This window comes from Mycteria americana, chromosome 10 (assembly GCF_035582795.1).
Source record: "Mycteria americana isolate JAX WOST 10 ecotype Jacksonville Zoo and Gardens chromosome 10, USCA_MyAme_1.0, whole genome shotgun sequence".
NCBI lineage: Eukaryota > Metazoa > Chordata > Aves > Ciconiiformes > Ciconiidae > Mycteria > Mycteria americana.
This window is the reverse complement of record NC_134374.1, coordinates 12111650-12139187: the sequence shown is the minus strand read 5'-3', so window position 1 is coordinate 12139187 and position 27538 is coordinate 12111650. Positions and strand designations below refer to the sequence as shown.

Genomic DNA, 27538 nt, shown 5'->3' with positions numbered 1-27538 from the left:
TGGCTACTTCAAACAGTCAGAAACTAAATGTGGGGTGGGCATAAAAGTCAGTCAGAAACTAAGCGTGGGGTGGGCATAAAAGGCTGTGCTGGGCAGAAAAGTCAGATTTGCTGGCTGGGCCGCACTACCAACCTCAGAAAGTGCAACAGCTGATTCAACACACCTATTTGAGAAGAGGCAGGTGCCCTCATTTGCTGAAATACTGTGTCAGAGGCATAAGAGACTGCTTGTTTTCCTTTTAGTTTGTGTTTCTGAACATGCATGCTCAATTTTAGCAGCAAAGACTCCCACCCACAGGGGTCAGCTGCTTTGACCAGGTGGGAGCTAATCTGGCATTATTTCTGATCACTGTGAGGATGGACTTTCTCCAGCAATTGCTTTCATTCAGTCTTACCTTGTTCCTCCTTCCTCTGCTAACCAATTTCTCTCCTTTGTCCCTTTCTCCATCTGCAGATCCAACCAAGACCCAAGCAAGGACATCCCATGAGCACTGTGAGGACTTCTGCACCCAGCTTTGCCATTCGGTCCTCAATGGCGAGAATCTCTGCTCCCACCGCTCTAGCCATTTTCCTGACTTGCCTCTTCTCTGGGGCACACGGCCAGACCCCACGGGCTTTCCAGGACAGCACCATCCCCTTCGAGGTGCTTAGCCAGGAGCAGGCTTACAGTCTGGTCCAACCAAGCCTGTTCCAGGATGCCAAGCTGTCAAACCACTCGGAGAGCCTCCCCAGGAGCACCAGCTCTGAGCCACCCCTGCTGCCCGTGTGCGTGAAGCCTGCAGATATCAGACACATCTTCAAGTACATCAACACCATTGTGTCCTGCACCATCTTCATAGTAGGGATCATTGGGAACTCCACGCTCCTGAGGATCATTTACAAGAACAAGTGCATGAGGAATGGGCCAAATGTCCTCATTGCTAGCTTGGCGCTCGGAGACCTTCTCTACATCCTCATTGCTCTGCCCATCAACGTATATAAGGTAGGCTCCATGCGGCATGAGTGCCACGGCAGCCTGGCAACTGCAGGGATGGTGTCTGCTCCCACCTGCCTCAGTGCCGTGGGGAATATCTAGCCTCTGCTCTTTATTGCAGGCTCCATTTTTGCAAGGGAGAGGGGGAGGGAGTTTCTGCTCTCCAAAGGATGAGAAAAACATAAACAGACAAAAAGCTCAGAGTACATTCCTGGGAAAGCAGAGGTGTTCTCAGCTACAGCTGTGTTATGTATACACACATACAAGCACGCAACCTTCCAGATCTTTTAAATCTCATTTAAAATCACAAGAAAAGAATCGCTTGTGGTCTCCTGACATTACAACCCGATATTTATTTCAGCCGAGCAAAAATTATTGTTCTTGTGCACTGGGAACACTTCTCCCAGCACAGGTCAGTTACTCAGCCTCAAGCAAATATCTTCTTTATTCTAGCTAAACGTGAAGACTCATCCAGGAACAAGGAAGAGAGCTGTATCATAAAACAGGGGCTTCTTTCAGAGACACTGCCCCCTAAACTAGAGAGAAGAGGCACAACAAATAATCAGGGGATCCTGAGCTCTGCATGATGCACTGGGACAGAGAGGGCCAGGCAGATGCGGGTGGTAGACCTGAGACCCCAGTTAAGAGCAGAAGGTGTGTTATGGCATCCGTGAGATGTGTCTGGGCTATTGCAGCTCTTTCTTTCCCACTGCTTGAGACAGGTTTTGGTGGGCTGGAGCCAGAGGTTTCTATGAAGGGTTGGAAGGGATGCCATAGGGTGAAGGACTTGGAGCTCAGCCAGATTCGTTTGTCAAAGGGAAGCTTTAGCCTGAAAAGTGGAAATGGAGTGCCAGAGGGGTCCTGGATCGAGCAGGCTGGGTGGCAGGGGGAGAAGGCAGAGAAATTCAAAGTAGGAAGAAGGTGCATATAATCTGACAGTGAGAACAACCAGTTGTGGCTGGCAGAGGGTCTCAAATCACTGCAAATAGATACACTTAAGTGAAAATGGTTTGAAAACTATAAAGGTTTTTTTAGCTCAAAACAAACGGGTTCCCCATGAGCTGGACGATCCTGCTGTTACAAGAATACGGATCCATGCAGAGGGTTTCACTCGTGCAAGAAAACAGAGTAGCTTGGGGCCAGCAGCACTGACCCAGGGGAAGGTTGCCCCCTCCACCCAGGGGCTACAGCCCATCTCCGCTTTCACCCAACGGGCCCGTTGCTTTGAAAAAGGTGCAATTTGTTCTGCCCAAGAGGGGAGACAGTCTAGGGAACACGGCCGCAATGCCAGCAGCTCTCCCGGGGTCACCTCTACCCTGCACCCATTGCTCAGGCAGAGGTCGTGGAGGCAGCCCAACAAGCATGGTTATAGCTGAGCCCCTCACAAACTTGAAGAGCACAGCCCCTCCAATATTTGTCCCCAGTCAAAACCAAGGCAGGGAAGATTTACGTTTTAATCCTGTCTTTGCCACACTTGACGGGAAATGCACCGTCTGGCCAGGGAAAGAATTTGGGTCGTGCAATGTACGTTTAACAAGAACAGAGTAACAGCAACAGCAAAATATCTGGCAGACCTGACTCCATGGGATGCAAATGCTTCTCCACTTTGGGGGATCTGGACTGCAGAGTCCATCCGTCATGTTTATATCACCCACAATATCGGGGCAGTTGGGTTGGTTTTAGCCTGGCTTCTCAAAGAAACGAGGCTTATACAACAGGACTGTGAGGACATGGGTCTGACTTGTTTTTTGTTTGCCCGGTTCTGCTGTAATTCACAAGTCTCTGTTGTAGGAAGGTCCTATGTATCATAAAAAAAGGGGCATGTGGGACCAGATGGAGGCTGTAGGAATGACCTTACTGAGGAAAGCTGGCAGATAAACCAGTCACAGGCTCAATACCCAGCTCTGTGTCCCGGTCAGCCAAGAACTGGGGTTGCACCAAGCTCTGTGCAGAGTTCACGGCTTAGACCAAAGGCCTCATCTACAGGACACCTCCTGTTAACACAAGCTGCTGGCTTGGAGACACACTTGGCCATCTCTTGGAGCTGCAACTAGCACAGCTTGCAGCCAACACAAAGAAAAGTCAAGATATTTTGTCCAGGCTAAAGACATCATCTTGCATTGGTGTTGCTTGCCTTCTAACAGGAAAAGTAGGTCAAATCTCTAGGGTTGGGACTCCCTGCTCTGGCCACATCTACACTGACATTTCCTGACTGATGTTCATGATTTCCCTAGGCCACCTCTCCCTTCCAGCCACCTCCTGGAGGAGAAATTGTTGCTTGTTTGAGAAGCCCAGACTGACCATGAACAACCTGGTCTTAAAAGCAGCCCAGTTCCCTCGCGGTGTGTCTCCCTTATGACACACTAACAGATGAGATGGGTGGACTACCCAGGTTTGCAGACCAAAGGAAAGGGTAGGGTTGGTTGGTTGCCTACACCTGAGATCCTGATTTCTAGGAGAGCTTCTGGACCGATTTGTCTTGCTGCTGAGGCCAAACTAAAAAGCTTGCACAGGGGGGTGGTTCTGAGTAGGGGTAACCTTAGGATGGGCTCCAGGTGTCATGGGGGTAGAAGGGTTGTGAACCCAGGCTCACTCTCATCTTCATGAGTGAGTGGCCTGGATTTCTCCTGCCCTCAGGGCATCTTGTCCCCATCAATATCTGCTGCTTGCCCCAGCTGAGCTTGGGGCCACAGTGTATGTGTTCCATAAGAAATCTAAGTGTGGTAGAGGGTCAGAGTATGGTAAAGGCTTAAGACTACATGACTTTGAAAGCCACCTGAAAGAAGCTGCCCTTGCTGGATTTTGGCTGTTTCAGAGAATGACACCCATTTTTCCCTCTGAAAGCAACCCAAACCCCATTGTGGCATTTAGGATTCAAATCCATTCAAAACCACTCCAGACCCAGGGTCTGGAGTCAGGACCTGGTGTCTGGACCATCCTTCCATCAACTCATCTCACAAGAAGCCCTTGGGGAAACGAATGGTTCCCAGTACAACACAAAATACCGGAGAGCACACACCGCGTAATCCCAGCAGAGGTAACCTCAGAGTGCTTTCAGCTGCTCTTTGTGGGCTTCTCGCACCTTGTGGGTAACCACCTGCTATTACGGGAAGCCGGACACGCTTTCCTGAAGCAGCCTGTTAACCCTGCGGTTCTTCCCCAGCTCTTGGCAAAGGACTGGCCCTTTGGTGTGCAGGTGTGCAAGCTGGTCCCCTTCATCCAGAAGGCCTCAGTGGGCATCACAGTCCTCAGTCTTTGTGCTCTCAGCATCGACAGGTAAGAAACAACTTCTACAGCTGCACTGCCCAGCCTGACCCTTATTTGACTATAGCGTGTCCCTTCATTGTAACCAAAAGGCAGACTGCAGGGCGGCTTGGTCTCAGGCCAAATTCAGAGATGGAGGCAGGGTGCTGTCATGTAGAGTGGAAAACCAACAGGAACTGACTCTGGTAACAGAGTTTAAATCCTGCTGGAAAAGGTTGAGGGGAGGATCATGATGTGCTGGAAAAACTGCTGGGAAGGGTGGTACCTCCCCAATGGCGAGTAGACATTGGCCAAGGAATTGGCCATCACATTCATCCATTGAGCCCGTTTTTGATCTTTACCATTCCACTGAAGGGGAAGGTTCAGGGGTGGAGGAAGGTGCAAGGGAAAGGGCCTTTGGGGACAACTCGAATCTGCACCTTCTCGGCCCCTTCCTGACAGTTGCTTTTCTCACTCCAATCTGCTCCTGTTGCATTCCCACGCGTTGGGCAGGTACCGAGCAGTGGCGTCCTGGAGTCGGATCCAGGGGATAGGAATCCCCATGTGGAAGGCAGTGGAGGTGATGCTGATCTGGGCAGTGGCCATTGTGCTTGCAGTCCCCGAAGCTATAGCTTTTGACATGGTGGAGCTCAGCTACTGGGAACGACACCTTTGGGTGTGCATGCTCGCCTCCGAACAGAAATCCACCTTCATGATGGTAAGTACTCTGCCCCATCTCAGTTGCAGTGCGAGGGAGACACAGGCAACCAGAGGATCCTCCCTCTTTGATTAGAGGACTAGAAGCTTCTGTAGATGGCTTCTTCTAGCCATCGGGGTGAACACAGGGAGAGCAGTATCAGACAAAGCACAGAAGACCCAGCATTGTAGTGACATGGGGCAGACTTGCTTTGAATAGCCAGCTCAATATGAGCCAGCAGTGTGCCCAGGTGGCCAAGAAGGCCAATGGCATCCTGGCTTGTATCAGAAATAGTGTGGCCAGCAGGACTAGGGCAGTGATTGTCCCCTGTGAGGCCACACCTCGAATGCTGTGTTCAGTGTTGGGCCCCTCACTCCCAGAGAGACATTGAGGGGCTGGAGCGTGTCCAGAGAAGGGCAACGGAGCTGGGGAAGGGTCTGGAGCACAAGGCTGATGGGGAGCGGCTGAGGGACCTGGGGTTGTTCAGCCTGGAGAAAAGGAGGCTGAGGGGAGACCTCATCGCTCTCTACAACTGCCTGAAAGGAGGGTGTAGAGAGGTGGGGTCGGTCTCTTCTCCCAGGTAACAAGTGATAGGATGAGAGGAAATGGCCTCAAGTTGCGCCAGGGGAGGTTTAGGTTGGATATTAGGAAATTTTACTTCACTGAAAGGGTTATCAAGCACTGGAACAGGCTGCTGAGGGAAGTGGTGGAGTCCCCATCCCTGGAGGAGTTTAAAAGCCATGTAGAGGTGGTGCTTAGGGACATGGTTTAGTGGTGGGCTTGGCAGTACTAGGTTAACGGTTGGACTTGATGATGTTAAAGGTCTTTTCCAACCTAAACAATGCTATGATTCTGTGAATGTGGGGCCAGAAAACAGGCAGCTGGTCCTTAAGCTGTGTCTTGTCTTCACCATCCACATCAGAAGGTCATGATACACCTCAGGAAGCTTCAGAACCTGCTATGCTGTCCCAGCAGGCCAAAGAGCATCTCCACAACTAGTCTGCACGGGTAACCTTTATCACAGGGTCAGCTAAGGGTGAGCAAGGGAATGAACTCCCCTACAAAGCATCAGAACTTATCCCACCATGTCTGCCAAATAAGCTCCTCGCAACTGTTTCTTGCACAAGAGTGCTAGATTGGACTGGCAGCCAGATGTAAACCAGCCTTTACTTCTTTAGGTTAAACACGTGCACCAGCCTTGGGGGGGAAGATAAGCCCACGTGCACCTAGCACAGGAGCTGTTACACTTTCACACATCCGAAGTGTCTGATAGAGGCCAGCATCGGTGTCAGGGACCGGGTCAGTTCATGCCCCAGTTACCCCCTGCTTGCCCCAGTTTCCAGTTGCTTTCTTTTGCATGCAGTTCTACCGTGATGTGAAGGACTGGTGGCTTTTTGGCTTCTATTTCTGCCTCCCCTTGGTATGCACTGGCATCTTCTACACCCTCATGTCATGCGAGATGTTGAGCAAGAGAAACGGCATGAGAATTGCTCTGAATGACCACATGAAACGGGTAAGAAAACCAGGAGGGCGGAAACTCTGATATTTCCCAAACGGGAGGGAGCGCTGTCAAAGAGGAGAACGCGCACCAGTCCCTATAAAGGACACGTGTGAGCTGAAGTAGCTGCACAGTGGCCAACAGATATTGGCACATTGATGCAGATGCATGAATTAAACCAGGGAGATGGGCCTTCAACTGTACGATCTCCAGTCTCAAGGACAACCCAAACCACTAGCCTTATGGCCATGGACCAGCTTGGTTTTCAATTTCTTATGGTCATTTATCTCTGGCCGTGCTGTGCCAGCCCAGGTCACACCAAACTGGACCAAATGCTGAATGTGCCGTATCACAGACAAGGGGTGCAGGGAAAAGAATATTTTACTGTCCCCTCCCACACTTTGCAGAATGATCCCTTGAGGCAGACCAGCTGGCTGTCACAATAATATAGTGTGAGGGGTGGACGGAGCCTGGCTCCCATGTCCCAGGGAGTGTCACCCCAGCAAAGTCACCAGGAGCAACGGTGGGGAGTGAAGGATTCTGGTCCATATTGTGCTGCTGGTACCCTACCCCCTTCCACAGCCTGGATCTCAGGGTCCTCCTCATGATGCAGGAGTTGGGACCTGCAGGTTGTGCTTTGGACTCAAAAGGGGTTCCCAGCTGTCATCAGATTACAGAAGTTACTTGAAGGGCCCTTGCTCAGCATGGGGAGATGGTGCTTTGCTCCACCCGCTCTCCATGCTCAGCCAGACCATCCCTTCTGTCCTGCCCACCTTCTTTTCACAGCGCCGGGAGGTGGCCAAGACTGTGTTCTGCCTTGTGGTGATCTTTGCGCTCTGCTGGCTGCCACTCCACCTCAGCCGCATCCTCAAGAAGACCATCTATGACCAGACAGACCCCAATAGATGTGAACTGCTCAGGTAGGGGCATCAGCAGGAGGGGACCGTGCTGGGAGCTCCTGCGGGCACTGGCAGAGGCTCTGCTGGGCTCATTGCAGGCTGGTGGAGTTGCCTTCCAAACACCTGGTTTCAATAGCTCCTCTCTAGATGGCATTGCTCTCCTGATAGGCACAAAGGAAGGGTGTGGGGGACCATAAGAACAGAAGAAATTAAAATTTTGAAATGTCTCTATAAAGCTATGGGTTAGAGGTCTCCTGGGCAGAGAAACATTCCCTGCAGGGCTAAAGGGACTGCATCACGTCCGAAGGCTGTGCATGCTTTCTGCCACTTGGTAGGTGCCTGTCTTCACTTCTCCTCACCTCTCTTCTTTACCCATCATGCCAAAATCCAGTTCAGGCCAGAGACTGTGCTTGAGTTCGAGAACACCAAAGTCACCAGGGGAAATCAGATCTCATGCTTTTGGTTTCCTCGGGAAATGCTCCTCGTATGAAGTGTTGGGCAATTGCCCAACTGCAGGAGGGGCTGTTTTGTGCTCACCTCTATGTTATCAGTCACTGGCCCTCCGTGGAAGCAGGTTCCCAGACCAGGCAGTTTGGAAACCCTCCCTCAGTGAGCTTCCAACACGTCCACCCTCTTCTCTCCCCTCCCGCCTCAGTTTCCTCCTAGTGATGGATTACTTCGGGATCAACATGGCCTCCCTCAACTCCTGCATCAACCCTGTGGCTCTCTACTTTGTCAGTCGGAAATTCAAGAACTGCTTCCAGGTAGGGTTGACCCCTCCAGAGCTCCTGGCTATGGTGACCATTCCCAGACACCGGTCCCAGCGGCACAAGCTCCCACAGACCAGGCACGGTGCAGCCAGAGGCACCCCCATTGCAGTGGACTTCTGTGCTTACAAGATGAGGGGAAAGGCGGAGAGTGGTTTGGCAAACAGACCCAGCAAGCAGCAGCAGAGACAGCTCTGGACCTTGTAGCTCCTCGCTCCCAGACAAACGCCTCATCAGGGACATGGCGGGGCTGCCAGCAGCCCACAGGATTCCCCTATTTGCTCATATACTGATCATATTTCTCCTCCCAAATTTCCCCCCTGCTAGGTGCCTCTCTTCCCAGCCTCAAGTACACTAGAGCTCACTGCCCTGCTATGGGGAGGCTTTTGCCAGTGCAGGACCTAGGACAAGCCCAAGTCCCTGTCATTCTGGATCAAAAGCATCCCCACAAACCATTAGACCAGGGACTGGGGCTGCTTTAAACTTCAAGCCCAAGTTATTAGGAGATAATTTTCAGGAGCTGTGGAGCCCTGAGAAAGGAAGGGGGTAGGATGGGATGGAATCACCTCCCAGCTGCTGTAACAAAAAGAAGAGTTGAGCCCAGCTAAGCATTACCAGTATTTTCTGTCCCCCAAGGAAAAGAAAACACAACTGCAAAAGGCACCCAAGATTTCGGTATCTTCATTTCCAATCCACACCAGCCCTATCTTGGAAAACCTGCTCCCAGCAGGTCTGCAGGACAGCAAGGCTCAGAAGTGCAGGCTGCGATTCCCAGCCTGGCACTGTGCAGGTTGACTTGCCAACATCAGTAAGGGAACGTTTCCTGTTCTTTTACCCTGTAGCCCACGCTTGTAACCTTTCTCTCTCTCTCTCTCTCTCCACCCTCTTGTCTCCTTGCAGTCCTGCCTGTGCTGCTGGTGCCAGAGACCGGCTCTGAGCATCACGCCGACAGATGAGAAGGGCTCTGTTGGGAAGTGGAAAGCCAATGGGCAGGAGCTTGGGCTGGACCGGAGCAGCTCCCGCTTGAGTAACAAGTACAGCTCTTCCTAAAGCCGTGCCACCCGCGGGGCCAAGAGGAGAAGGCGCTGTGCCAAGACGGCAGGACCCCTCCATTTCTCTCGCACGGCCGTTTCCTGGCTGGGCCTGAATCGTTTTTGCCTTCATGTCGTAACCAACCTGGAAGGAGCTGCACCATTTCACGGACCCCTGGGACTAGCTCCGAGCACAGCCTCTGAACCACGCTGATCCATCCTCTGGTCCGAGTTGCCTCTGGAGGAGGGGGAAGGGGATTCAGATCCTTGGAGGATTTTTCATTTCCTTGCAGGAAAACCAAGTGACAACAGTTTGTCTTGGGTGGAAACGTGGGGTGGGGAGATGTGTGTCAAAAGGGAAGGAAGGTTGAGATGTGGTCACTTTGAGATGGATGTGGGATGAAGAGGAGAGGGAGAGGACCATGAGTGACAATTTCCAGCTGAAAAAGCCAAAAAAAAAAAACCAAAAACAAAACCAAAAACCTTTGATAGCATCCCTTATCAACTCCCTCTGTTGCTGGGAGTTTGTCCCTGGCAGAGCACCAGGATAAGATCCAGGCACCATGTATGTCTGGTAGACCATCAATGGCCTGAAATCTCCTCCTGTTCACAGTAGGGAGAGACGGGCAGTAACTTGGCTTCGTTGTGTGACCAGCCTGACCTGGGGAGCCCTAACAGCCCCCCTCCTCTTTACCTTTTCCTGGGAAATCTGCCCCAGGCTCCCCACCCAGGGATGATGTTCACCTCACCTGTGTATGGCACAAGAAAGTGATTATACGGGACTGCACAGCTTAGGGGACCAGGTGTCCTTGGCAGAAGCTAGTGGCAGCATCCAGCCAAACCGTCTGCTCCAGCTTCCCCCTCCCCAGGGACAGATGAGCTCCTGGCTAGCCAGGCGCCGGTGCTGGCCCAAGGGGCTGTCCTTCCAGGGAAGAGTTTGTAAGCCCAGGAAAGGGAAGGTAGAGATGGCTCGAATCCGGATGAGGCTGGGACCAAGGAACCAGCCCTCGCCTCTCCATCCCCCTGCGTAACCTGGAAGCAGCTAATTCTCTCCCTGACGTAGGATGCAAGGGAGAGGATCCAGGAGATGTGCCCTTCCAGAAAAGCATCCAGCCTTGATCCACGGTCTTCAGCAGCTGTAAAGTCCACAGCCTCCTTCAGCCACTGGCTCCTGGGAGGGGGATCTCCTGCAAGACCACAGTTCTGAAGGGAAAAAAGGGGTGCCCTGCATTTTGATGCCTGTAGTTCGTCTTCCCCTGCCAACAGGGCTGAGCTCCAATCGGGCAGTGGGGCTGGACCCCAATGTGTCTTGGCCACAGCACCATGACACCAAGGCTCACGCCATTTGTAAGGGGGACAGAGATGCTCGTCCTCATGGTCAAACTGAAGTGGAAAAGGCAACGGGAAAGGTCTGATCTCAGCTGAAAGAGCCGCTGGAGCTAACTGAAATATGGCAAAGAGCTTTCATAAATTTATTGTTTAAAATAATTAATCCCCAAGTGTTTTTCCAGCATGTTTTTCTAAAAAATCATGCTTGCATCTCTTGCCAAAACTTTAAGAAAGCCTACGAGAAAGTTGTAGTTACCAAGTTTTTGATGATTTTTCTGTTGGTTTTTTCTTCTCTCTTACCTCTCTCTCTCTTCTTTCCCCTTTTCATCTCGTCATGGAAAAAAACAGAGAGAGGAAAAAGGGAGAAAAGACCTGCAAGTAAAGCAAAACATTTTCCAGGTGTTGGGTTTTTTTTTAGCTTAGCTTTCACTGAAGTGCAAATGTTTTACAAACAAATCACATATCTGAAAGACAAACGGGTTTCAACGAAAACAGGAAGACTGAGGAATATCGAGACCAGCACATTTGCTATAAACTTACCTACCCACTAGAGTAGATTTGTCTGTATTTCCCAGCGCTGCTGCTGTGCTCTGCGCTAGAGCTGGCTGTTGGTGGACAAATGAAGTCAACAGAGAAAACTGATAAAGACTGAAATGTTCCAGCGCAGACGTCTTAGTAGAAGGATATTTTTTAATGATTGTGCTTATAAAAAAAATCTGAATTCTATGTATTTCTGTATTTGTCCGCATTTACAGGCAAATGGATTCTGTGACTTCAAATCAACACCTCATACCACTCCAAGGACATAGCAGTGGGTAAGCCAGTGGCACATCAAGCCTAAAGCAATGTCTCACTCAAATTCTGCCCTATCCCAAATTGTGGCAAATTCAGTTCCAGACGGCCCAGCTCCTCGGTGGTCTCCTACCCACCGAGGGCCTGCCCTGCCGGCTTGCAAGCAGCCGCTATGGAGTGGTTGGCTTCAGGTTAACATCTCCACCATTGCACCTCTGTTGGTACTCCCTAAAACTCATGCACTCATCCGAGCTCTGGGTCTGGCGTGCTCAGGAGGTGCCGAGGCAGCTGCGCAGTGCCGGTGGCTGGAAGGGAGGGTGGGAAGAGACAGATGGGATGCGCTGACCTTTTCATCTGCTGCCACGTGCATCACCGGGGGTTTTCCACTAATTACAAACCTCTCATCACCTTCAAACAAGGGTCTGCTTGTTGGGCCACGCAACGGGGAGGTCCGTGGAGGTGTCAGATCACTTGTCAGGGAAAGAAGTCCCGTAACAGGCAGTACTTAGGATGCTAGCAGCTAACTGGGATGCTCTGACCCTGTGGCTACAGTTTCCCTCCCACTCGCCTGAAACAGCTGGTGCTTTGGTCACAGGCTGAGCCAACATCTTTCTCTCTTGGGGTCCTCGATGCATTGCACAGGCCTGGAGCGTAGCCCTGACTCGTGGGGACCCCACCATGGGAGTCACATAGGTGAGAAATACTGCGTAAGGAGTGGACTTGCTTGCTGGGGGCTGATTTGGGTCAGTGCCCTTACAGCCTGGACAACCTGGAGAAAGCTGACAGCTCTAGCGAGCAGAGGATGCTGTGGGTCAGATCTGGAGATCTGTCAGGTAAAGCTGGTAACTCTGGGTCACAGTAGGTAATTCAAGGCCAATAGATGCACTGAGCAGGGCCAGCTTCAGCCCCAAATCAGCACTGGAGACAAGCTGAGGATGAGCATGCAAGGAACGTGACTTCCTCTGTCCTGTCCACCTCTGCCCTCCTGGCACATACATTGCCCCTCTGCTAGCCCAGGTGCCAGTTTTCAGGTAGTTTGTTCCAACCTGCTCCTGAAACACCAGTCACAGGGCTGTCCTTAATTAAAAGGAAATAATGCCAAATGAACTGGAGTTGTCAGAAGACAGGATCCCTTGGGCAGAGAGTCAGGAGAAGCAGCTTTCTTAAGAAACAAGATAGTTCCAGACCCCGGAGGGATGTGGACACCAGCTCTTTGTACCAGGACACGGGGAAGGGAGATACTGTTCTCTAGAGGACTGAAATACCCTGGGGACACAGGAACCAGCTAAAACGCACTCAGTCCCTCAAAGAAGAAGGCGAGAGCATCAAGCTCTGCATGTCCTCCTAGTAGAGGAGCCACAAGCACCAAAAAAGTGAAACAGCAAAGAAAGCAAGCAGCTTAGGAGTTTAAAGCTATAGACCTGTCCCTGGCTGTTGCCATAATCCTTGCTGCAAAATAAAGTCGGTCCCAACTGGTAAAAGTCAGCCTTAGCGTGTTAAAACAAGAGCAAAGCATGCAGTCGTGCAGTTTAGCGCCTGCCAGCAGCTGAGCAAGGGTCGTTCTGCCTTTTGCTTGCAGAGTGCATGGGAACTAGCATATTTAAACGCACGGCTCCCCTTCATTTCAGTGAAGATTGAAGCATCTTGACAATTTCCCAGTAGCGACCTTTGGTAATGCCATAGGGAGCAGCATCCCAAACACTGAAGAGCCACGATCCTCTCATAAGGACGGGCAGAACAGCCAGGACCTGCTCATATTCACAAGACAGATGCCAATTACAGGCACACAGGGGAATCTTTTTACCTTACTTAACCTCCTGGGCCCCAAGTGGCTAACATCTCTTCTTATGCTCCAAGAGCAGGTTTAATCATATCTGCATTAGCAGCTACACTCAGATCGACACTTTAGCCTTAAATGGTTCAAAACCAGTCTCAGATCTGCACATTATTAATATTGCAACAAACAGACTGACATGAATTCATCCCAGCTCTGGACATTGCTATCGCTTGCTGCATGTCTGTTTAACAGGGACTTCATCCTCCTTTGGTATAGCTTTCCCCTTGTGTTTTCCTCCCAGACATCTTCTATTAAAACCAACATCCTAAAGTTTGACCAAGTGCAAGGGAGGAGGAAGAGGAGAAGAAAGCAGAGATATCAGCAGGAAACAGGACCCTTTTAAAGCTCTTCTATTGCAGTGGCATCCAAATGGCACTTTCCCATCCCTAGAAGGTCTCCCTTAGGCTACAACCGAGACCAGGACCAGCAAGTTTCAGCTCAAAGGGAAATTAATGACTATTAGAAAAGGAGCGCATGTGCAGCCTGGTTTTAGCTGCTCACAGAAATACAAATGCAAAGACAGCTCCCTGCTACCAGCTCCTACTGCCCTTCACAGGGGAGAGCTGTCCAGTTATGAGCATGCACACCCTACCTTTGCTTCCCGGGCAGAGAAGGTCCAGAAGTAGAGTGGTCCTTGCAGCCCAGCCAACATGCAGCTGGCCCATAGCATCCCCTGGGTGCTGGAGGAAGTGACCAGCAGGTCAATGACCAGCTGGGTTCCAAGACCTGATAAATATTCTCCATGACACCTGGGCTTAGATTGAGCTCAGGTGCATTAGTCAGCTCCTGGCTTATTCACCCCTTCACCCTCTCCCCCCCTGCCCTGGGGAAACTGCTTTCCAGCTTTTTTATATCTCCCTCTTGCTTGGGCTGGGCAATTCTCCAACCAGAAAGTCCCCAGGCCTGTGCTTGCTCCTACACAGCGGGGTGAAACACTAGGAGCAAGTAGCCCCTCTTCCCTGCTGTGCCCCAAGCCCTATGTGAAAGCATGCTTTAACCACCCACAGGTTTCAGCATGAAGAAACCAGGCCAGACAGGATTAGCCCAAAGCAAAGCCACGGCAGCTACCCACTACAGGTGTGGGACCATGTTGGCATGGGCAGGATGAATCCATTGCAGCAAACTGAGAGGCAAAGGAGCCTTGTTATGAAACGTAGAGCTCAGCTGGCTTCTTGCCCTAACGCCTGTGAACACAAACCCACCGCCAGCCTGTCAGAGAGACCAAGTCTGTCAATTCGTATTTGAAAGAATGATTTTACAGAGAAAACCTGACATTTTTTATCCTCCCTCTTATTCCTCTGTATGTTAATAAAACATGTTGGTGTTTGAAAGGAAAATCTCTGGGTGTTTCTTATTAAGCAGCAGGGGGTCTGCAAAGTCTGCTAAATACTTAATTGAGTGTCAGCAGGTTCCTTTGGTAACTGCAGACCTTCACTGAAGAGACAAGCGATGCCCCCCCTGCGCAGAGCAAACCGGAAAGGTTCACAATTCTATGCCCGGCATGGAGCAGAAAAACCCCTGCAATTTCATGCCACATTACACCGAACAAAAGGCTTTCACTTGGCTAGCTGCCAGCAGATCGAACAAGGCCAAGGTTTCAGTGTTGTACCCTTTAAACCTGCTCACAAGGAGTGGTCCGGGCTTGCCTTTGTCTGCGTTCTTCAGGGGGTTAAAAAAAGGCAAGTGGTTTTTTACTCATCTCACCCCCCAAATGAGCAAAGTATCATTTTATAGTGATCTGTTTAAAAGGGAAGGCTGGCCATATCTGCTGAAATCAACTGCACTGGTGCCAGTAACAGAAAGATTTAAATTGAGAGAGGGTGCTGCCTCTCTAAAAGTTTGATTTTACACAGCACTGAACCCCTTTGCTCCCTGTGGGCTCCGGGGCAGACTAATTCTGTGCACCAGACTACCTGCAAACTCTGTGATCTGAAAATCCCGGGCAGGAAACAGCAACGACACTTGGAGAGGGAAAGAAATAAGATGGAAGAGTGAAAGAGCTGCCGTCTAGCTGTCATTTTCCATACCCACGTTGAGCCGAACGCAGTGTCACCTCATAAACTTTATTATTAGAGAAAATACAGGTTTGCAAAGTGGTCATAAAAAAATCCAACCAAACAAAAACTCTTGACACAGGGAATTCAACACAGACGTTACACACATCCATGGGGACTGCCATCCCCAAATGCTACTGCATCTCTTCCTCCCTCTGGGCCCTGTACTCCTTCATGCTCCTCTGCAAACAAGAGCAAAGGACAAATGTTAACAGCACATATCTGAGTGACCCATATACCACAGTGCCACCACCCTGGTCTGTGCTGCAACTTCTCTGTCCAGTGCCTGGAAAGGCTGAGGGACCTGAGAAGCTCTGACAGAGCTCCAGGTACTTTCAGAAGTGACTGAGCTTTACAGTCACTCCAAGGGAAAGGAAGCCAGGCCATGCCGCAGGTCAGGCAAAGATTGTCTGAAAAAATGATCAGGTTTTTTCATGTCAAAAGTGCCCACAAACACAGGTCTCAACCCATTCCTCTCCCCTCTGAGACCAAGGGATAGAAAAGGCCCCCGAGCTCTTCAGGAGTAGTCTCACCTCAAAGGTGTTGAGCACGTGTTGGCAAACACCCATCAGGTCATTCAGCCCTTTCCGGAACGGCTCAACAGCAGGAATGGCCCCTTCAGAAAAGAAGATGTGTTAGTGAAATGGGAGGCAGCTTCCAAAGAGGTTGGTAGCCCTCTCCCTCACCGCTCTGAGGCAGCGTGGCTGTCACCACCATGCCCAAGGGCAGTCCCAGCGATGGGGAGAGGCTCTTACACCAGGTATGTGCCCACGCACTTCCCTCCTGCCAGCCCACCATCAGCAGCCTGAGAGCTGAGCTCAGTGTGGTGGTCCAGGCTGTGGCGCAGGAACAGGAGGCACTTACCCTGCAGTTAGTCCCAAGGCGAACAGCCTGAGTGCTAATTATTTTCAGGAAATTAAAGATTCAGCAAGCACAAACTAGATACTTGCTTCCAGGAAGTGGCTTCTACATATCTGATGCTCAAGGGAACAGCCCCATGAGGAAGGAATGAAATAACACTGCCCCTCTAAGCATCAGACAAAGCTGTGGGGCTTGCAGGGCCTGGATGGAGGGTAGGGGACTGAGCTGAAGGGGTTGGTGTGCTGGGAGGAGTGAGTGACTGCAAGAGGCTCAGAGCTGTCAGTGCTATCTATTATCAGGGAACAAAGTCCTCTTTGGGAGGCAAGTCAAAAGACAGCACAGACTGACGAGGCTTTTCAAAAGAGCTTTGGGTCATAGCCTGATGACCAAAGCTGCAAGACAGCTGAGAAGGAGAAGCAGAAACAAATTACCTCATTGCAGCTATGTATGTCAGCACACTTTGGCTTTGCTTTCCAATCCCTGTGCTGATTTAGGGGCAGATGGAGCACCCATCACCTGTGACAGGGAGTAGCAGATCTGCTCTACCCCAGCACTACAGTTTGGTGCCTGCTGCCAGCCAAGCCAGATACCTGGGACCAGGCAAGGCTGTGGGCTCCTCGGGCCTCAGCTGGCTCAGCCCTACAGTTGGCAAACAGAAGAGCTGTAGCATAATGGCTCAGAGCAGCCTCTCCAGGTGAGCAACAGGGCACAGCAGTTGCAGGTGGCTAGCAGAGAAGAGGGAGAAAAGTGCTTTTCTTTATTTAAATAACTCATGGTGGAAACCTGACATGAGCAGGGGGAATTACACAAAAAAAGGGCCCCGGACACAAAGGAAACGTGCACACCCACACCTCTGGTCTGGATCCGGAAGTTGATCTTGCTTTCAGAGGGGTGTGTGATGCAGTAGCCACAGAACTCCACATCAGGGCTGCAGGAGGGGAGAGAGGAGAAGAGAGCAGTGAAACCCAGGCCAATCCACAGCAAATCTCAGGAAAGTCAGAGGCTGAGGCCACCCCAGACCTGCTGGGGCTCAGGATGTTCCTAAAATGACTGAGGGTCTTATGGGAGGGACATGCTGAAGGGGAACTACCTGTGTAACCTTATTCACACGTCCCCATCTGTCTCTGAGCTGCAGCTGGAGCTTTGCAGGGGAAGGACATGGCTGGCACGATTGTAGGCACCATCCTGGCACCACCAGCGGTCCACTGGCAGGCCTGCAGAGTTCAAACAGGGGATCCTGGATGCTTGGAAACCTCACTGGACACAAACCTGCTGCAGTTCTGCTGGGCAAAAGAGGCTGACAGGTCTAGGGCACTGCAAGGATTTACCGAGATGGTTTGCAGGTTGCATGGCATCTGCCTTCGTAAGCTGAGGTGGTTGGCAGAACATCTGTGCGCCCAGCAGAAAGAACAGCCCTTTGCAAGAAGCCTGCTGTTTTTCTTGTCACAGTGATTTATCAGAGGAATTCACATGACATTTGCAATGCAACTGTCGTTTGAGATGATGCACTGAACTTCCTGCTGTAATTCTTCTGAGGCTTACCAGTAGATCTTCACACACCCTCAGTGCTGCCCAGTTCGATAAAACTGGGCAACCAGGGTGAACCTATTTGTATATTTTGATGCGGGCAGGAGGATAATTAACTCCCAGCATCAATTCCTGCATCTCCATGCAAGCATGAAAGATGATCAATTTGCTTAATACTGGCTGTTCCTACCCTCTTTTCTGACAGTGCTTGCCCCAGAAGGAGACATAGACACTGCCTGGCCATGTGTACTTAGATAGAGCTGTGCATCATTTTGCCCAGGGCTAAATAAGGCATTCAGAAGTCTTTCACATGTCAGACATTAAATTTCCTCCATAACTAACCATCAAGGAGCAGTGAGGGATGGCTGTTCCCTAAGGGACGGGGAGCTGGGAGCCATGAACGGTAAGGCAGCCGACAGGGCAGAGGCCTCACTAGCTAGCCCTGTCCCACAGCACCCAAGCGAGGGAAGTAGGGTGGGTTCAAAGGTTGTAGCCAGGGTCAGCCAAGGGTCCAGATCATCTGGCAGGTTTGTGGGGATGAAGCAGGTCCAAGGTCAGGCCAGGAAGTCAATCTGCAGGTCAGTGTCAGGTCAGGTGAGGCTAATGAGGGTTAGAGACTGCTTAGTGATCACCAAGAAGGCATACAATGATGAGGAAGGGCTGATGCCAGGTCAGGAAGACAGTCTGTGGGTCAGCATCCAGGTGAATGGAGTCCACAGCCCAGTAGAGGCTGAGCTGGAGACCCATACTCCTACCGCATAGCTCAGGAGGGACTGAAAGCCCTGAGCTGAGCTTAAAAGGGGCTCCTGGGCCCATGGGCAGGGTGTGGGTGGAGGCCCCAGGTGTGGCTGGTCAGGCCCATTCAGGCCTATTAGTGCTCTCAGGGTCCTGACACTAACAGCACAAGGAAAAAGTTAATCCTGTGAAGAGAGGTAGTAGGGAAGGAGTCTCTGGCACCATGTCTGATATAAAGAGGTAGTTTCTGATCATTTGCCTTTTTCCAGCAACAACTGAGATGCAGATCAGTAAGGAGAAGGCCAGAGTAGGAGACAGAGGTACCCTCAGTGATGCCAAGCACCACAGAGGCTCCACTTACTTCTTCATGACCATATATCGGAGAGAGTTGCCGAGTGTGTGGTCCTCATCATGCAACACAAACGTGACACAGTTTCCATCTGTCCCATCTGCCTGGATCTGCCACAAATGGGGAAAGAAGAGATGCTGTGAGGTGCTCTGAGGTAATGAACACTAGCCCTAGGGTGAAGAATAAACTATTGTGTTCAGCTGCACCAGAGTAACTGGGAGAGCTTGTAGTTCTGGCTGGGCCATCTCCATGGCTTATGTCTTGGGTGCTGCAGTGTGACCAAGAGCACCTTTGCAGCGGAGGGAAAGTTGCAAAATTACAGACCTCAGAGACACCTCTCCCCAGTTATCAAAGTGCCTGTGCATCCTTCCTCTTCACAGGAGAGACCAGGAGCCCAAAGCAAGCTGTGGCTTTAGGGCCCATGGTGGAAAGAAGCTGGGAGTGGCTGTTCAGATTGGTGTGATCCCAGGTCCCACCACCAGCCTGTGGCTAGACAGGAATGAGAGGGACAGTCAAAAAATCCCCAGGGAGGAATGCTGCCTGTCAGCAGGGAAATCTTATCCCAGCTCAAAAACAAAAGGAGCTGTAAGCCCAAATTCACGCACTTAGGATGAGGCTGGGGAGCCCCACATGTAATGAACCCCGCAACGCCAGCAGCCAGCCCCTATTCCTCCTGCTGCTTTTGGCTCAGGTGCCCAAAAAGAGCTTTACCAGCTAATGCTTCCTGAGAAGACGGGTTTGGGATCCCCTCCAAAACCAACAAGTCACCTAATTAATCGCCTAGCTGTCAGAGGGCTGCTGAGCTTCTGACCTTTCCCCAGGCTCAGCGTAGCCACCGTGGAGCCTGACGTGCCCAGACAGCCCCCAACCGCTTCCTCTCTCGGCAGCAGAGAGAGGTTTCAAGGTTAAGTGCAGAGCCGGGCTAAGACAAGCACTGATCTTTTTGCATCCTGCCCGCAGCCAAATCCTCAACCATTCCGGGGGTTTTATAACCCCTCACACTTCCCCTTGAGTAGTAATATCCCCCTAGCAGTCCCATTTTTCCTTCTGCAGGTACGGCCGCCATGGGGAATTGACTCAGCAGTTCAGAAGGAAAACACAGACTGATTTCAGCAGAAGAAGAGATTACCCAGACCTGCAGCGCAATTCGAGGGCAGGCTCCCCGCGCACCAGCTATCGCAGAAGCAACGTTACATCAACAACGGGGATATTGGACTGACAGGCTCTCCCTCTCCTCCCAGCGTCTTGCAATCCACAAGCAAAGCGGTAAGTCTTGCTGGTGATTAAAATAAGGCAGTGAGTGGCAAAAACACCTTCCCTCGGTGTGGAACGAAAGTGTTTAAGTGATTTGACACAGGTCACTCGGGCAGCTAGCGGCACGAATGAGACTCCCTCCCTGCTCTCCTGCTTGCTAGACCCAGCACCCTCCTCCCTCTTCCCAGAAGCAGCTACTGGCCTCAGTCTCTCCTATTCTGAGGCCTTGCAAGGAAGTATTTATTAAAATTATTAGCACCAGTCATACTCAAGAGCTTGTGTTTTCCAAAGACTACAGGCTCGAACAAGAGTAGACTAACTCAGGAGGCACCCGCATGCCAGGACAGGTCGCCTGGCCCCCAGTTTGCTCCCTGCATCCAGTCACAGCGTTAGAAGTGTGCCCAGGTGCAAAATCCCAAGTGTCCCCCTCACCCCCACAAGACAGGTACAGCTCTGAGTCATGGGGACAGTGACGCTCTTGCAATTTGTTCACATGATGGGAGTTACACCTTAGCTCAGGCGTAGCTCTGCACACACGGGGGCAAAGAGATGCTTTTCCAAACAGAGAGCAAATATTTACAGCTGAGTTACAAATGTTGCATAAAAATTATTTGAAAAATAGGATAACGGGAGTTTAACATGCAGTGCTGGGAGTTGCAATGACTTCAGATTCCTTCCCAGAGCTGAAGGAGCATGTAGGCGTAGGAAGGAAGGGACAGACGCATCTCTGGCACGGTGGCTGGGCCAGCTTGTGGAGCTGCAGCAAGTGCCTCAGAGCAGCAACCCAATGAATTTAAGCTGTCCCTGCCTCCTCAGCACAGCACAAGTAGCCAGTGCATTGATCTGGCAGATGAAAGCCAGAGCACGGCTCTTTCACGCAGCTGTAAGGAACACATTGTGCTGAACCTGTCTGCTTCACAGAGACTGAATTTCTCTCTCCTCTTTCCTGTGGAGAATCCTTGGATACAATTCTGGATCTCAGCAGGACCATAAGCTTCACTGCTTCTCATCAAGCCATTGGCCCACCTAGTCAGGTATCTCGCCTCTGGCACAAAGGCTGTCCGATGCTTCCGAGGAAAACCCACACATTCCCCTGAAGGACAGGTTCCTCCTTGGTCCCTGCAGCGATCAGGTTGGTGCCCTGAGGCAGAAGGCTGAGATTTCTCAGAGTGTTTCTGAGTCTCATTTCTGAGGTGTCCAGGTATCAAACTATTCACCACTATAAAACTTTTTCTCCTATGAACCAATTTGTAAAAAAAGCCAATGCCCTGGAGTAGGGAATTCTGCTCGACTGGAGTTTTTCCTCTTCAGTTACACACCAGAGAGGTGTGTAAGTCTAAGAGGTGTGTAAGTCTCTCTACCAAATTGTCCTTGTTCTTGTATTATGGTAGAGGCAGAAGGAAAAGCTGATGAGATCTCGAGGCAGCTTTAGGATTGATCAAATTCACTTGAGCCCCTCAGAGACAACGGAGATGGAAAAGCCTGCACCTCCCCCAAGATGATCTGGGGTACACCCTCCCAGCAAGGTCAGGATATAGCCCCTGCAACCCAGCCACCCACGCATCGGACACCCTCCTCCTCTACCGGCTACGCAAGCCTAAGAGCTGCAATCTCACATCATCCAGAAGCTCTCCTGCTTAGAGGGGCTGTGATTTATGATGATGAATTATTTAATGTTGTATTTGGTGCCTAGGTAGTGCTGTGGCGGATACATTAGCACAGCGCTGAGATAAATGGGATCAGCTAGATATGAAGCGGGTAGGGAACAGTTCTACAACTCGTTTTTTCCTACACTCACTGCAGTTTACGCATAACTTGTCTTTTATGTCAGAATACATAGTCCTTTGCTGGTCTTCACGAGCCAGGATCGCTTTCTACGCATCCTCCTGTTTTCTGCGTGGTACTGCATTCCTCACAGAGGAATCTGCTGGTTTGTTGCCAAGGGCCTCTCTAGGAAGTGCAGCTCTTCAAAAATCAATTTCATTCATCACATCAGACTTGCGGGATTAGGATTGGGTTTCCTGGTGCAGTTGTGACTTTCATACTGTGGCCTGCACAACTGGGGAGAAGACTATGGCTCTACAGAGCCTGGAAAAGGTAACTAGCAGAAGCCAGACTATTGCTAAGAGACTCTAGGGTCTGTTGTGCCATTAGGAAAAGTTTAGGGGCTGTAGATTGAGAGACTATGAAAAACCATTGTATTAAGCCTTCCCTAAAGGCAGCTTTTAAAACCAGGCAACTTACAGAGCCCACTTGTTTCTCCTGTATGGCTGTCCTGGTCCTCAGCTCCCCTCGTTTTCCACTGACAGACAGACTGGCGCATGGAGCACCCGACAGTCCTGTGTCAGCTCTCCCTGTCACCGTGTCTTGGTGTGACTGCCAGCTGGGAGCCCGCAACCCTGTTAGCGTGAGGTGCAGTGCCATCTAGTGCCTTCTGCTGCCTGCAGCGGGTGCCGGAGATGGAAAGAGGGTCCATAAACTCCTGCCGCAGGGCTCAGCGACCTGAAACGGGTGTATGAGAGGAGACGAGGCACGCTGCCGGGGCCTACGGCTAACGGGCAAAGCCGCCCAAGGCCTGGTGTTATGCAGTGCTGAGCAATTCATCCTTAAAAAGCAAGGCTTGTTTTAGAAAATGTTAGTCCCAACTAGTTTTAAAACAGGTCAGTCCTGACCCCTAGCTGCTTCTGTTTCCCATAGGACAATCTCAAACACCTAAACTTCCAGAAACTCAACTAAAAGGCACATTCCTGTCTGTCCCTCCTATTTCAGGAAACACTGCTCGCTTTCCTCAGCTTCTTTCTCCCTCTGCTGTTCACAGACACTGCAACAGAGCAGCCGCTCCATGCCAGGTAAAACCAAGCGGGTTTACGGGTTGAAAAAAGCCGGGCAGGGCTGGGAGGGGTGACACCGAGGAGGATTTGGGCTCGGGTATGAGGAAAGGCTGTCAGGCAGGCGGGCCGCAGCATGGGGCCGCTTTGCAAAGGGAGCTTTGCCGTTTCCCGCTCCCGGGATGAAGCACCAGCCCGGGGATGCGGCCGAGGGCGACCTGCAGAAGCGGCCGTCCCTTGGATGTATCCTCGCTATCGCGATTTATCCCGACGCCAACGCCGCGACACCCCTCCTCAGCGGGCCCGTGCTGAGGGGGCCCCGCCGCTGAGCCGGGCCCCACCAGGCCCGGGAAGCGCCGGGGAGGCCCCGGCTGCTGCTGCCAGGGGAGAGCAGCCCCTCAGCGCCCGCCGGCCGAGCAGGGCCGACCGCTGCCCCGTCCCCCTCAGCCGGGCGGCCGCACTCACGCACCGTCTCCAGCGCGGCCTTCCTCTCGCCCTCCTCCGCCATGGCCCCTGGACTACAGCTCCCGGCAGGCACCGCGCGGCCGGGACTACAATTCCCGGCGGCCCGCGCGGCACCGCCCCCGCCGGAAGGGCGTCGCGGCGGCCCGGTGCCGGGGGGCGGTTAACGAGCGCGGCGGGCGGCGGCGCCCAGCGAGCGCTCCCTCCTGCCGCGGCGGCCGGTGAGCGGTGGCGGGGCTGCGGGCCGGGCTCTGCGGGGGGGCCGGGCCCTCGGGAGAGCCGCCGGAGGGTCGCCTGTTGCCCTCAAGCGAGCGGCTCTGTCTGCGGTCCCTCCGGGGGCGGCAGGCCGCAGCGGGGCCGGGACAGACTGACTGACTGACTGAGTGACCGGGCCGGCGGGCGGTGGCGCAGGGCCAGCAAGGCCGGGAGCCGTTGCTGTGGGGGGAGCCGGGCACCGGCGGCGCCTTCCTGCAGGCGGAGGAGCCTGGCTGGGCGGCCCCGGGGGTGGGCCGCTCCTCGGGCCGGGCCGGTGCTGCCGGCGGTCAGAGGCCTCGTTCGGTATCAGAGGGGGGGAGGAGGCGTGGGGTTGGGCTTTGGGAACTTGGGGAGCGGGTTGCTGGAGTACGTGGGGGGAAAAGGCCGTAGCTGCTGTGCTGCGGTTAACCCCGGAGCGTCACGCTGCTGGTGTAACTCGGAGCGAAGGCTTGCGTGGATTTTAAAGACTGGATAGCGATAAAGAATTGCAGTTACGCTTGCAGTGGGGGTATTTAGGGAGATGCTGTAAGTATGCTTTAGGGTGTACTTGTTACCTCTCTAGAGAGCTGCTTATTCAAGAGCTGTCGTATTTTATTTCTTTACCCCTCTCCTGAAACGTGTTACACTGCCTTCCAGAAAAGGTGATGGGCCCGGAAGAGAAACTGGATTCATTTTATCTAGCAATTTATTTCCATAGTGGTGAAGCGGAGGTACCTGAAGGTATGCAGGCAGAGAGGAAGCTAAACTTCTGTTAAGTTGGTGCATGGATGTCATGCTTCTCAGGCTTAAAATGAACAAGTAAACTACAGGGCTTAACGTTGGAATATCCTTTACAGAAATAATAACTTGCAGACACCAAGGAAGGGTTAAAGGGAAGTCTAGGCTGCTTTCTGCTGAAGTCACCGTACTTAAATGATCTTCTTATTGCAGTCAGGCAGTTTGCAACTTGCAGGGTTGCAACACCTACACTTATTGCTACTGGCTTTAAACACGAAACGTGATGCCCCTTGCTTTCTGTAAAGAGGATTTCTGGAAATATAAGCAGTAACCTTCTCCATCACTTGTTGGCACTGAGGCTGTAAATCTTCTGGTCAAGAAGAACTGACGAGTCCCCCTTGGCTGGAAAGGGCAGTACGGCTGATAGAGGATGGGTGCAGTTTTCTGGGTTCACTCCTTGCCCCAATGGCCTTAACTGACATCTGATAGTTTATTCTAGATCTTCAGTGAAGTTAGAGCAACAAACAAGTTGGTTTCCATGTCACTTGAAAATAATAAACCATCCTTACTGAAGTTCTAAACATCATGTTGAAGACTGAACCTCTGTTTCTGACGTTCCTGAAGGTGCTGCAGGTTTTTTGTGCCCTTCTGTCAAATATCATGAGAGACCTTGTAGACAGCAGCATGCCACATCTTGCAGCGTGACTTGCAATGAGTAAATAGTCATTGCAATACAAATGCAATGCCCGACTCACCTTTGTGCTTCATCTCTGTTAGCGGCCAAATGCTTCTGGTGCTGCTTAAGGAGCTGTCTGGATGTGTTCTGGGTGGCTGAGGAATGCAGCCTCTTCCCCTTTCCCTCCTGATGTGGAGCCTTTCCATGCAAGGCCTACCTGGTATCTCCAAGTGAGTTTTTCTTTTAGGAAGGTTTGGTCTTGGCTACTTCCAGCCATTCGGTATTGTAAGTTTAGACAGAAAACAGTTGTGATCTCTAGGTTATACAAAGGGGTTGATTCTAATGGATTTAATTCCTCACTCTCTTGCAACTTCTGAGGAGAGATGTTCTCTAGCAGTTTAATAGATTTGTATTACTAACAAGAGTAATACATGAGTGTTACAGGGCTGCATGAGATGCTGCTTATAGAGAAATATGCTCCTTGTTAATCTGTTTTACTTCATTTAATCTGTTCTGCTCAAAGGTGGGGGCAGGTGTCACTGCAAAGTACATGGCTGTTGTCTCCTAAGTAAGGCTGAGGACTGTGGATTCAGTGAGTTGATTTCCTTGCATTGCAGGATTGTGGGATCCTACAGTGTCAGCGAGCATCACCTTACTTGTGGTACTACTGAACTCTCACCTCACTAATGTGAGTTCTGCAAATATCCCATATTAAAAGAACAGAGACTTTTAGAAGTTGTCTAAACCATTTTATAATCCTCAGTTTGAACCTAGAGTTCTTCTGCTCTGGGAATTAAGGTGTCTCTTTGCTTGTGTGGGCTTTGTAGTTCTGAGGTTAGTTGCTCACTGCCTTGCAGACTGCTGGTCTTTTGCAGTGTGTATGGCAGGGGGAGGGTTTGTGGATGTTTTTTTCTTTTACAACTGCTCCTTTATATTGGTCCTGTTCATTGAGTGACCGCAGGGTGAAGAGATTGGTTTCTTGATACTTGACAGTCACCTGATTGCCCAAGAGGCTTAGTCGTGTTTGTTTATTCCTGGCTGTGACCCGGTGTTGTACCATGCACCGACACAGTTCTGGTTCAGTTGCTGGACTGGCCAAAACATTGCAGATGACTGTATCTTGGTGGATCTGAAGGGACATGCTTGTATAACAAATTCCTCTTGGTTTAGTTAGTATTGTTGCAGATCACTGTGCTGTTGTAACTGTTCACAAATCCTTTGACCTGTGCTGCTCAGCAGCTGTTCCTTGTTAGGAAAACTAGGGTTGGTAGCACCTGAAGAGATCAGGTGTTGAGTGGGTAGAAAACAGAATAAAGTGCAGCTTGTGTAGTTTGCATCTTCTGGCTAAATTAGTCAAAGCTAAGGTGTAGGACAGGGGCTGAGTCTAAGCCTGTAGAGAATCACTTGTGAAGGACTGGACAGTTAAATTTTTTTTTGGTTTGGCCACAGGTGTTACTTGTGCTGGGAAAATGTTTGTGCTCTCTCTGCAGCCTGATCAGACAGGAGGGAGCTGCTGTCCCTTTAATCAGGAGAAACCAGGAACAGTTGTATGGCAGTTAATAATTTCTTTTTGCAAGATCAGAATCAGCTGTGTGGTTGCCTTTGTCTCTGGTGTGGTAAGCATTTAACTTGAGTTATCCAAGGTTTAGTTTTGTTTCATCTTTGTCTGTAAACATGTTGGGTCTGTGTTTTTGCTTGGGTTCTCTTCTGCTTCAGCTTCTCCAGGTAGAGATAGTGGCTCCTGCAAGAAGGTTCTAAGGAGTTACCCATTCCTTTATGTTTTAGCTTTGAGTAATCCCCACTTCTACTCAATGCCATATGCAAATACTCCTATCTTTAATGATGTTGTGAGCATTAGGCTAAAGCTTTTGGTCTCTTTGGGTCTGTGGAGGGGGGACTTGTGATTAGTAACTTACTCAGCTTGTGTTTAACTAGAGGTAGGTGAGTCTTAGAGCACTAGAGTCCCACTTTGTGACCCTCAGACTTCCATGTCTGTAGCACTGTGCTTTGAAGAATCGAGAGCAGCTTTTTAAGGACAGAGGCAGCAAAGTATCACTGGGGTCTGTGACTACTTTTCCTACTCTAATGCAAATCAGCATGTGGTTGATGCAGCAATTTAAGGTCGGCTTAAAAAAAAAGCAAGCTCGCTAGGTTGGCCATGTAAGTCTTCTGTGGCAGGATGTCAGAGAGCTCGGTGCTGGGAGCACCCCCAAATGATCTGTGTGTATGCAGGTTGGCCAGTCTGTGGGCTCTTCTAGATCCAGCTTTCTGGAAGGAAGTTTAGATTTTCTGTCGTGGGGCAGCTCTAAAACGCTCTCGGCAAGATGTGATCTGGCAGGCTGGTTCAGTGATGCTGGAAGAAAAAGGTTGTGGTCGGGCTTCTAAGAAGCTTTGCAAATGACTTGGCTCTCTGCTTGTCATGTGATGTTCTTGGTAGTTCAAGTGTTGCAAGAGATGATAGGATGCCTTGGAAGCGTGTTTTTAAACTCCCTTAAGGCATTTGCTCTACACTGGGAGTGCTGGGACTTCGTAGGCCTTTGTATAGCTCTTAATTGTTCCTGTAGGAGAAGAGCAGTGTGCTGAGCAAGAGCAGCCCTAAAACTCAAGTACTGTGAGAGTCATAACCTCGACTGGGGCTGGACCATGGATCTGACTTGGCTGGCCACCTGCTTGGCTGCTTGGAGATATTACTTGTTCTTCATAGTATTTCTCCCTGGGGAAAAAAATCCCAAACTTCTGTGGAGTAAGTGATTCT

At 51.0% G+C, this 27538-nt stretch overlaps 3 protein-coding genes and 1 long non-coding RNA gene across 10 annotated transcripts in view; 2 read left to right on the top strand and 2 right to left on the bottom strand.

The window, feature by feature from the left end:
• Positions 1–516: 516 nt before the first annotated feature.
• Positions 517–9126, top strand: LOC142415243 (endothelin receptor type B-like). The gene is made up of 7 exons (XM_075513316.1): positions 517–981; positions 4136–4248; positions 4729–4933; positions 6276–6425; positions 7197–7330; positions 7965–8073; positions 8977–9126. The coding sequence occupies exons 1-7, from the start codon at positions 532–534 to the stop codon at positions 9124–9126; spliced, it is 1311 nt and encodes a 436-aa protein (XP_075369431.1). The 5' UTR covers positions 517–531.
• Positions 6917–12878, bottom strand: LOC142415244 (uncharacterized). Its single transcript, XR_012777333.1, has 3 exons — positions 10693–12878; positions 9253–10310; positions 6917–7470 (listed from the first exon to the last, which is right to left on the bottom strand). It is a non-coding gene; the product is annotated as an uncharacterized LOC142415244 (long non-coding RNA).
• Positions 12879–15109: 2231 nt separating this feature from the next.
• On the bottom strand, positions 15110–23216 carry LOC142414934 (DNA-directed RNA polymerases I and III subunit RPAC2-like). 3 transcript variants are annotated; one of them, XM_075512727.1, is made up of 6 exons: positions 23143–23198; positions 22090–22347; positions 18604–18701; positions 16832–16908; positions 15653–15735; positions 15110–15301 (listed from the first exon to the last, which is right to left on the bottom strand). In XM_075512727.1, exons 2-6 carry the CDS (start codon positions 22267–22269, stop codon positions 15254–15256), a joined length of 486 nt encoding a protein of 161 aa, XP_075368842.1. In that variant the 5' UTR covers positions 22270–22347; positions 23143–23198; the 3' UTR covers positions 15110–15253. The 3 variants fall into 3 exon arrangements, with proteins under 3 accessions (XP_075368842.1, XP_075368843.1, XP_075368844.1); XM_075512728.1 differs by having other exon boundaries at positions 22090–22450; positions 23143–23167; XM_075512729.1 differs by lacking the exon at positions 22090–22347 and having other exon boundaries at positions 23143–23216.
• VAMP7 (vesicle associated membrane protein 7) overlaps positions 22673–27538 on the top strand; it is a 22906-nt gene continuing 18040 nt past the window's right edge. Inside the window, exons 1-2 of one of the 5 annotated variants that reach the window (XM_075512724.1) lie at positions 23267–23356; positions 24885–25003. The gene's annotated coding sequence lies outside the window, so the exon portion shown is untranslated. Of the gene's footprint in view, positions 22695–23240; positions 23357–24884; positions 25014–26273; positions 26400–27538 lie in introns of those variants that run through there. The other 4 variants (XM_075512723.1, XM_075512725.1, XM_075512726.1 and 1 more) reach the window with 4 other exon arrangements.